Here is a 9,395-nt window from a genome sequence, read left to right on the forward strand (position 1 = left end):
TCCAAGGGACTAGGCAAAGCCGTAAAGGCCAACATGAACAGCGCATAATGGAGCGGTACCCACAGTCAGCCAGAGCTGAGCTCACACCACAAAGATTCACTCGCTCGCTCTAGAACGAGTGGATCGGGTCGCGTCAGGTTGATGCGCGGTTGCTCGGGTCGGGGTGGGGCGGAGTTGTGGGTGGGGTGGGGATGTCGGGGTGGGGAGTGGGTGGGCGCCGGAGTGGGAGTGGTGTGACTGCTCCTGTGGTGCGAGTCTGAAAAACCGTCCGCGGCTTATTGAATTCTTTCTTCCAAAATTCTTTCTTCGAGAGCGCCGCCTTCTAGCCGCGACCGCGGTTGAGAACGGGCGCCTCGCAGTGATGGCCACGCCAGAGCGGCCCTCCGAGTCGTTCGAGTCGTCTGCGAGGTCCAGCGGGGTCTATGTGGACGAAGCGCCCGCATCGAGGCCGAGGAGCTTCGGCTGTGGGACCCTTCCCGCCGGCGGCTGCAAGATGGCGGTCGGCTCCGTCTCCGGCCGGCAGCCTGTCACCCGGCAGCGCGCAAGCACGGACGTGGCTCGTCGGCCCCCCCAACCACAGGCCGAGACGTACACCACCGCGCAGCTCCTCTCGGTGATGAAACTCGGGCCGGCAGGGTGGGCGGCCGGCGACGACGACGGCGGCCAGGCGGGCGACGCCTTCTACGCGTCCCCCGACCCCTCGCGCACCAGCCTGGCCTCTCGGCAGGCGGCGGCGACGCCGCCCTCCGTCGGGTCCGGCGGCACCCTCGGCTCCGGCTTTGGGACCCTCTCGAACACCCTGACCGCGACGCTTTCAAAGCCGATGCGCTCGCTCATCAAGGGCGCGGGGGGTGCGTGCGACACACCACGACGCCCGAGCCACCTCTCGCCCTCGCGCCCCTTCTCGCCCTCGCCCTTCTCGCCATCACGCCCTCGCCCTGCCTCGCCCTCGCCTCTCTCCCCTCGCCTCATCTCTGCCTCCCACGCCCTCATCTCCGCCGCCCTCGCCTCTTCCCCCGCCCTTCCCCCATAATCCCCCCCCCCCCCCCCCCTCAATTCCCAATTCCTCAAGCCGTGCTCAAGCCGTGCTCATAACCCCGCACGTTGGCGTACCACAGGCTCCTCCTCCCCGTCGCCTCCGCGCCGCCCGACGGGCGGCGGCGGGTCGGGACGGCGGAGCAGCAGCAGCAGCAAGGCGGGGTCGCGCGGAGGCTGATGGAGGGAGTCTGACACGCCAAACTCGCTGTGAAGAGCGTCTCTTCACACCTCCAGCTGTGAGCAGGCTCGTGGAGGGAGTCTGACACGCCAAACTCGCTGTGAAGAGCGTCTCTTCACACCTCTAGCTGTGAGCAGGCTCGTGGAGGGAGTCTGACACGCCAAACTCGCTGTGAACAGCGTCTCTTCACACCTCTAGCTGTGAGCAGGCTCGTGGTACTCGACCCGTTCGACGGAAGCGGAGGCGCGGCTGCACCTCGGCTGCACCTCGGCTGCACCTCGGCTGCACCTCGGCTGCACCTCGGCTGCACCTCGGCTGCACCTCGGCTGCACCTCGGCTGCACCTCGGCTGCACCTCGGCTGCACCTCGGCTGCACCTCGGCTGTACCTCGGCCGCACCTCGGCTGCACCTCGGCTGCACCTCGGTCGTACCTCGGCTGCACCTCGGCTGCACCTCGGCTGCACCTCGGCTGCACCTCGGCTGCACCTCGGCTGCACCTCGGCTGCACCTCGGCTGTACCTCGGCTGCCCTTGGGCGGCCCCTGGGGTGCACCTGGGGTGTACCTGGGCTGTTTCGGGGGAAACACCACCTTTTCCCCCGCCCCCCCCGAGTCCCGGGGGAGAGTAAGGGGCCCTCATCGAGGGGTCCCCCCCCCCCCCCCCCCCCACACCCCCCACCCCACTACCACCACCACCCCCCTTTGCCCCCCAAGGTGGCGGACGAGGCGGGCGAGGAGGCGGACGCCAGCGCGATGCAAGTCCTGCGCAAGCAGGACAACCTCGACCAGCTCGCCCTCTCATATACACCATTGTTATTGAATTATTATGCTATTATTATTATTATTATTATTATTATTATTATTATTAGGACAACCTCGACCAGCTCGCCCTCTCGCTCCGCTCCAAGATGTCGATGCGGCCGGAGCGGCACCCGTGGCTGCTCGCCTTCACAAACGCGTCGTACGAGCGCGACTTCCGCGCGGGCGCCTTTGCGCGCGGCCTCAACCTCGCCCTCTACCTCGCCTTCTCCGCCGCCGTCTTCACCGCCCTCCTCCTCCTCCTCGACGCTTACTCCCTCCCGGACGTCGACGTCGACGCGAGGCTCCTCCCCCTCCTCCTCTCGGCACGGCTCGCCGGCGCGGCGGTGTGGCTGCTCCCCGGCTTCTGGCTGCTGTGGCGCCGCGACCACGCTGCGGAGGGCGCCGCTGGCGAGCTCGTCGCGACACGGCGCGTGCAGGCGGCAGCATCGGCCCTCTTCAGCACGTGCGTGCTCGCGTCGGTCGCCGCGGACGCCCTGGCGGTGGCGGAGCTGTACAGCGGCGGCGCCGCAGCCGGCGATGTCAACGCGCCGCGCGAGTCGTTTCGGCTCGCCGCATGGCTGCTGATCTTCCACACCCTCCTTGTGCCCACGCTGCCGCAGCCCTTCGTCTCGCTCGGCTGCTCGCTCGCGCTCCCCGTCTACGCGTCGGTCTTCCTCTGCCGCGGCGGCTGGGGCGCCTTCTACGGCTGGGCGCCCGACGGTGCGCAGGAGGAGGCGGCGAGGAAGGTGCTCTGGGCGGAGCTCGCGCAGGCTGGCGGCGCGCTCGTCGTCGGGATGCTCCTCGCGTACCAGGAGATCACGCTCTCCCGCGACAACTTCTGGTTCTCGCGCCTCTCGGTCGAGATGATCCACGCGCAGCTGAAAGTGCATCTCCCCACATCTCCCCACAGCTCCCCACATCGCCCCATCTCTCCCCATCTGCCATATCTCCGCATATCTCCCCGTATATCTCCGCATATCTCCCCGTATATCTCCCCACACCTCCCCACATCTCCCCACACCTCCCCACATCTCCCCACACCTCCCCACATCTCCCCACCCCTCCCCACATCTCCCCACATCTCCCCACATCTAGCCACATCTCCCCACATCTCCCCACATCTCCCCACATCTCCCGACATCTCGCTAGGTACGCCACCGCACGCAGCGGCTCCTCCTCAACACGCTGCCCGCCGCGATCGTCCAGCAGATCGCGTCGGGCAACGTCACCTTCGTGCAGCGCTACCCGCACGCCTCGGTGCTGCAGGCCGACTTTGAGGGCTTCACCGCCCTGTCTGCACGCTACCCGCCAAACCAGGTCCACACACGCGCGCACACACACACACACACACACACACACACACACACACACACACACACACACACACACACACACACACATACACACACCGCTCACACACGCGCACTGGGCCCTTGCACTTTGAATGCCGTGGGGCTCCTGTCGTCAGACGTGGAGACGCGAGGGTTGCCTGGCCCTTGCCCCACCACCTCGTGTGTGTGGAGAAGTGTACCTTACCTTACCCTTAGGTCCTCTCCTTGCTCTCGGACATCTTCGAGGCCTTCGACGGCCTCGCCGACAAACACGGCGCCGACAAGCTCAAGACCATCGGAGACGCGTATGTCGTCTCCGCGGGCGCCCTCTCCCCGATGCCCGACCACGCGGCGGCGCTCGTCGCGATGGCGCTCGAGATGGTCGACGCGGTGACGGAGATCGTGATGGCGGCGGAGGCGGGGCTCGAGCTCTCCCGCATGCTAGACCTAGAGACGCCGCGGGGGGGCGGCGCCGCCGGCAAGGGCGGCGGCACGGACGCCGACGGCGGCAAGGGCGGCAAGGGCGGCGGCAAGGACAGCACGCGGATCGGGGTGCGAATCGGCATCCACTCGGCAGAGGTGGTCGGAGGCATCATCGGCACCGTCCGGTTCCACTTCGACATATGTGGGGCCACCCCTCTCTGGCCACCTCTCGACTGCACCTCGGCCGCACCTCGCTGCCATAGGTTCCACTTCGACATGTGGGGCCCCGCGGTCGACGGCGCCGTCTTGCTCGAGGAGTCTGGCGGCGCCGCTCGCGTCCACATCTCGGACGCCACCGCGGCGCTCTTGGACCCTGGCGAGTTTGAGCTGTCGCGCGCGGTTACCAACGACGGGTCGCGAGGCCGCGAGGCGCTCGGGATCGAGGCGTCCTACTTTGTCGAGCCGTGCCGCGACGCCGCGCGCGAGCGGAGCGACAGCGTGCTGAAGAGGATCCGAGGCAAGCACCGGGGGGGAGGGGGCCGGCAATGGATTCGATCTCGGCTAGATCCCGGCCATATCATTAATTAGGCGAGAGGGTCCGAGGCAAGAACCCGGTGAGGGCTGGCGCGGGCGGCGGGGTCCCTGTCAGCGGCCGTTCGTCCGACGCGTCCGAGGAGGAGGAGGAGGAGGAGGAGGGGGAGGGGCTCGAAGAGCTGCAGGCGGCGGTCGAGGCTGGAGTGGCGCCCGTCGCCACCACTGTGGCGCGGATGGCCGCCGCTTCTGCCGCGAGCGAGCACCGAAGGCGCGTGGTCGGCTCGCCCGTGCGGCCGCCCCGAGAATCCGCCGATGGCTCCGCCGGCCAGTCAGCACTGCCGTCGGCTGAGTCGACGCCGCGGAGCGCGGCGACGCTGGACCAGATGTTCTCCTCGATGCAGGAAGACATGCTCCTCTCGACCGACCACGCAGCGGCCTCCCCAGGGTCCTCCCCGGGGTGGGACGCGCGCCGCCCCTCGCCGCGCCGCTCGCTCGCCGCCGCAGCAGCAGCGCGTGCCGACGCCGAGCGGCGGCTTGCTGCGTCCACGCCGCCGCCGGCGCAAGGGGCCCCGCCCTCCCCTCCGCCCTCGCCGCCGCCGAGAAAGAGCCGCCGCGCCCCCGGGGCCACCAGCACACCTCCGCTGCCGGCGGCGCGGCCCTCGTCCGCCGGGTCGAGGCATTCGACGGTGAGCGCCCTGCGGGGCCGCAAGCGCCACAGCATGATCTCCTCGCCGGAGCATGACGTGGCTGAGCGTCGCTTCTCCGGCAAGAGCCTTTCCGTCAGGAGCCCTCCTCTCTCGGTCGCCGGCAGCAGCCAGGAGAGCTTCGACGCCAAGCTGAAGAAGTCCGCGCCCACCGCGGTCCTGCCAGGCGAGGTGGCGCTCAACCCGCAGAAGGTTGACTTCTCAAACATCATGGCGGGCAACCTGATGGTCGCGGGTGGCGGCGCCTCCCCAGCCCTCCAGCCCTCTCCGTCGCCTCTCGTGTCGCCGCGCAAGTCGCGCTATTCGGAGGATGCAAGACTCGGTGCAAGGTCGCGCTATTCGGGCAGCAGGCCCGGGAGCGGGCCCGGGTCGGCCTCTGGGCGTGCAGAGGTGGTGGAGTTTGGCGGGTGCAAGGCACCGACCGCAGAGTCCAACTCCAACCCGCTCTCGCGCCGCGCGGCCTCGCCGCCGCTCACCGTGGGATGGCGCGAGGCCGCGTCAAACGAGGCGCCGGACGGGGAGGCGGCGGGCAGCGGCGCGGCGGAGTCGGCGGGCGCGCACAGGAGCCCGCATGTCGGAGGGCTCGTGCCACAGCAGCAGCGGCAGTCTGTCACCAAAGTAGCGCTCGCGACGCACCCGGCGCTGCTGCTGCTGGTGACGACGCTCGTCTTCGGCCCGTACGACTGGCTCACCTTTGACGACGTGGAGGCGCCGAACGTCGCGGCGGCTGCGGACACAGACGCCCTGCTGACCTTTGTCACGCTCGAGGAGTTGTGGGAGTCGAGCTGGGGCCTGTCGTGGCAGAGCCTGCTCTACGTGCGCTACCTGATCGCCACGCCGCTCACCGCGCTGCTGTACCTTCTCTCGAGGTACAGCGCGGCGCGCCAGAGGCGGGACACGCCCGAGGGCACGCTGCGGGGCGGCGCCGGGCGGGGAGATCACGCCAGATCGCACCCGAGAGTAGGCAAGCCGACGAGGAGGGGACGCCGCAGACGGAGGCAATACTAAGAACAACCATACTCGTAATCATACTGGTGAGAATAGCAATGAGAACACCGAGACTGATACTAGGCGCGAGTCAAGCTGCTCTCGCAGGCTCTTGCGGCGAGCGCCTGCCTGATCGGCATCGCCCTCATCGTGCGCGCGCCCGCGCCGGACGCTGCTTGGTCCACCTCCACCCTCTGCCTGCACGTCTTTTACCTGTACACCATCCTGCCGCTCCCGCGCTTCAACCAGTTCCTGGCCGCCGCCGCGCTCACCGCCGCCGGCGTGCCGCTGGTGTACTACTTCCACATCGCAGGTGTGGCTCTGCCGCCGCAGCCGCCGCCCCCGCTGCCGCCCTCGCTGCCGCCGTGGGTGCCGCCCCCTCTGCTGCACCCGCCGCCGCCCCCTCCGCCGCCTTCGGGCCCGCCCTTGCCTCCGCCGCCGTCCCCCCCCCCCTCGCTGCCGCCGCCTTCGGCCTCGCCCTCGCCTCCGCCGTCTCGTCGGCGACTATCTGCACTCCGCGTGCCGCCCGCACCGCCTCCGCCGCCGCCCTCGCCGCCGCCGCCCGCGCCGCCCTCGCTGCCGCCCACACCGCCGTATTCGCCTCCGTCGCCTCCGTCGCCTCCGTCGCCTCCGCCCGTCCCGCCGCCGCCCTCGCCGCCGCCGCCGCCCTCGCCGCCTCCAAACGTCTACATATGCCGGCGGGACAGCAGCGGGGAGGGAGAGGACGTCACAGTGTGCGAGGGGAACGACTGGCTGTGGCTCGTGCTCTGGCTGGTGGCCGTGCACCTCGTCGGCCTCTTCTACGCGCGACGGCGGCGCCTCGACCTGCTCGCGCACCTGCACCACCTCTCGCAGGCTGCGACCTCCTCCGCGGCCATCGTCTCGGACGCGGAGGCGTGCAAGCAGCTGCTCTCGAACATCTTCCCGCCCCAGGTCCTGCGCCAGATAGAAGAGCAGGAGCAGCGGCTGCTCCAGTACGACGGCGAGGGCGGCGAGGGCGGTGGCGAGGGCGGCGGCGGCGGAGGACCCGAGCGGAGCATCGCCCAGCTGCACACCGGCTGCTCCTTCCTGTTCGCCAAGGTGGGGAGATATGGGGAGATATGGGGAGATATGGGGAGATATGGGGAGATATGGGGAGATATGGGGAGATATATGGGGGTGCTCCTTCCTGTTCGCCAAGGTGGGGAGATATGGGGAGATATGGGGAGATATGGGGAGATATATGGGGGTGCTCCTTCCTGTTCGCCAAGGTGGGGAGATATGGGGAGATATGGGGAGATATGGGGAGATATATGGGGGTGCTCCTTCCTGTTCGCCAAGGTGGTCGGGCTGGCTGCCGCTCGTTGGCGTGAACAGCGTCTCTTCACACCCACTGCTGTGGATAGGTGGTCGGGCTGGCTGCCGCTCGTTGGCGTGAACAGCGTCTCTTCACACACCCACTGCTGTGGATAGGTGGTCGGGCTGGCAGAGCTCGTTGGCGTGAACAGCGTCTCTTCACACACCCACTGCTGTGGATAGGTGGTCGGGCTGGCTGCCGCTCGTTGGCGTGAACAGCGTCTCTTCACACCCACTGCTGTGGATAGGTGGTCGGGCTGGCGGAGCTCGTTGGCGACCGCCTGCAGCGGCCCCGCACGATCCTGCTGCTCCTCCAGTCCATCTTTGACCGCTTCGACCGCCTGACGGAGACGTTTAACGTGCAAAAGGTGCGCAAGACCGTCAACGAGTCCTACATGGTTGCCGCCGGCCTTCCGGAGCCCGAGCTGCTCGGATCGGCAAACAAGCTGTGAACAGCGTCTCTTCACACCTCGAGCTGTGAGCAGGACCCCGAGCTGCTCGGATCGGCAAACAAGCTGTGAACAGCGTCTCTTCACACCTCGAGCTGTGAGCAGGACCCCGAGCTGCTCGGATCGCCAAACAAGCTGTGAACAGCGTCTCTTCACACCTCGAGCTGTGAGCAGGACCCCGAGCTGCTCGGATCGGCAAACAAGCTGTGAACAGCGTCTCTTCACACCTCGAGCTGTGAGCAGGACCCCGAGCTGCTCGGATCGGCAAACAAGCTGTGAACAGCGTCTCTTCACACCTCGAGCTGTGAGCAGGACCCCGAGCTGCTCGGATCGCCGCAGCAGCGCGCGCTCGGCACGTGCGCGCTCGCCGTCGCGATGGTGCGCGACGTCCCACGAGCCCCTCCGAACCACCTCCAAGCCACTTTCGAGACACCTCCGAGACACCTCCGAGACACCTCCGAGACACCTCCGAGACACCTCCGAGACACCTCAGAGACACCTCCGAGACACCTCAGAGACACCTCCGAGACACCTCCGAGACACCTCCGAGACACCTCAAGGCGCCTCCCGCAGCGGTCCGTCCCTTCTCTGCACTCACTCAGCCGGCTGAACGCGGACCAATTGACGCGGACCCCCCTCCCCCCCTTTTCCACGGACCGCGGACCCCCCCCCCTTCTCTCCACCCACCACTGGTCACACGCGTCCGCAGGTGCACGTCATGGAGATATGGGGAGATATGGGGAGATATGGGGAGATATGGCGACACGCGTCCGCAGGTGCACGTCATGGAGATATGGGGAGATATGGGGAGATATGGGGAGATATGGGGAGATATGGCGACACGCGTCCGCAGGTGCACGTCATGGACGTCGTCAACGCCGAGCGCCCGCCCGGCTCCGCGCCGCTCTCGGTGCAGATCGGCGTCCACTCTGGCTCTGCAATCGCGGGCATCATCGGCCACCGAAAGTACCAGTTACGCACCCTCGCGCGCGCCGCCGCGCCGTCGGCCCAGAACGGCGCCTCTTCACACCTCTGCGCCGTGAACAGGTACGACCTTGTCGGAGACGCCGTCAACACCGCCGCCCGCATGTGTGGCACGCCGGCCTATAGATGCGGGAGATATGGGGAGATATGGGGAGATATGGCCGCCCGCATGTGTGGCACGCCGGCCTATAGATGCGGGAGAGGCGGCATCGCTGCCGTCTCTTGTAGCCGAAAGCACTCGACGGGGGGGGGGGGGGGGGGCGGGCGCACGCACGCACGCTGCCGTCCCGCTGTCGTCCGAGCTGCAGTCGCTCTACTCGCAGCCCCGGCTCTCACGCGGTGCTCCGAGGACACTGCTCGGACCCGTCACTCACCCCGGCAGCGGCTTTCACGCCGCAGGCATGTCGGCGCCTGGGCGCGTCTGCCTCTCCAAGGCCACGTTCAAGCATGTGCGCGGCCAGTTCGACCTCACGGAGCGACCGCCGCTCAACGTCAAGGGCAAGGTAGCACGCCAGGGGCTCTGGACTGGACACTCTCACACGCCACACACGCACCCACACGCACTGACAAGCGCTGTACCGCTCGCTGTAGCGCGCCGGTCCCTCGCTCTCCTCCCTCCCATTCCCCTTTCCC

At 68.1% G+C, this 9,395-nt stretch overlaps 2 protein-coding genes across 2 annotated transcripts in view; both read left to right on the forward strand.

Annotated features, from left to right (window-relative positions):
- Positions 1 to 3,167: 3,167 nt before the first annotated feature.
- EMIHUDRAFT_57891 (adenylate and guanylate cyclase catalytic domain-containing protein) lies at positions 3,168 to 3,772 on the forward strand (the record flags this gene model as incomplete). The annotated part of the gene is made up of 2 exons (XM_005766964.1): positions 3,168 to 3,332; positions 3,563 to 3,772. Coding segments are annotated over 2 exons (375 nt in total), but the record flags the coding sequence as incomplete, so codon positions are not given.
- A 3,142-nt stretch (positions 3,773 to 6,914) lies between these two features.
- Positions 6,915 to 9,395, forward strand: part of EMIHUDRAFT_448141 (hypothetical protein) — a gene marked incomplete at its 3' end in the record, with an annotated part of 3,577 nt that continues 1,096 nt past the window's right edge. Inside the window, exons 1-6 of the mRNA XM_005766965.1 lie at positions 6,915 to 7,074; positions 7,578 to 7,745; positions 8,091 to 8,156; positions 8,632 to 8,750; positions 8,826 to 8,872; positions 9,162 to 9,266. Coding sequence (XP_005767022.1) covers positions 7,725 to 7,745; positions 8,091 to 8,156; positions 8,632 to 8,750; positions 8,826 to 8,872; positions 9,162 to 9,266 — 358 coding nt within the window. The remainder of the gene's footprint in view (positions 7,075 to 7,577; positions 7,746 to 8,090; positions 8,157 to 8,631; positions 8,751 to 8,825; positions 8,873 to 9,161; positions 9,267 to 9,395) is intronic.

This window comes from Emiliania huxleyi (assembly GCF_000372725.1).
Source record: "Emiliania huxleyi CCMP1516 unplaced genomic scaffold EMIHUscaffold_5, whole genome shotgun sequence".
NCBI lineage: Eukaryota > Haptophyta > Isochrysidales > Noelaerhabdaceae > Emiliania > Emiliania huxleyi.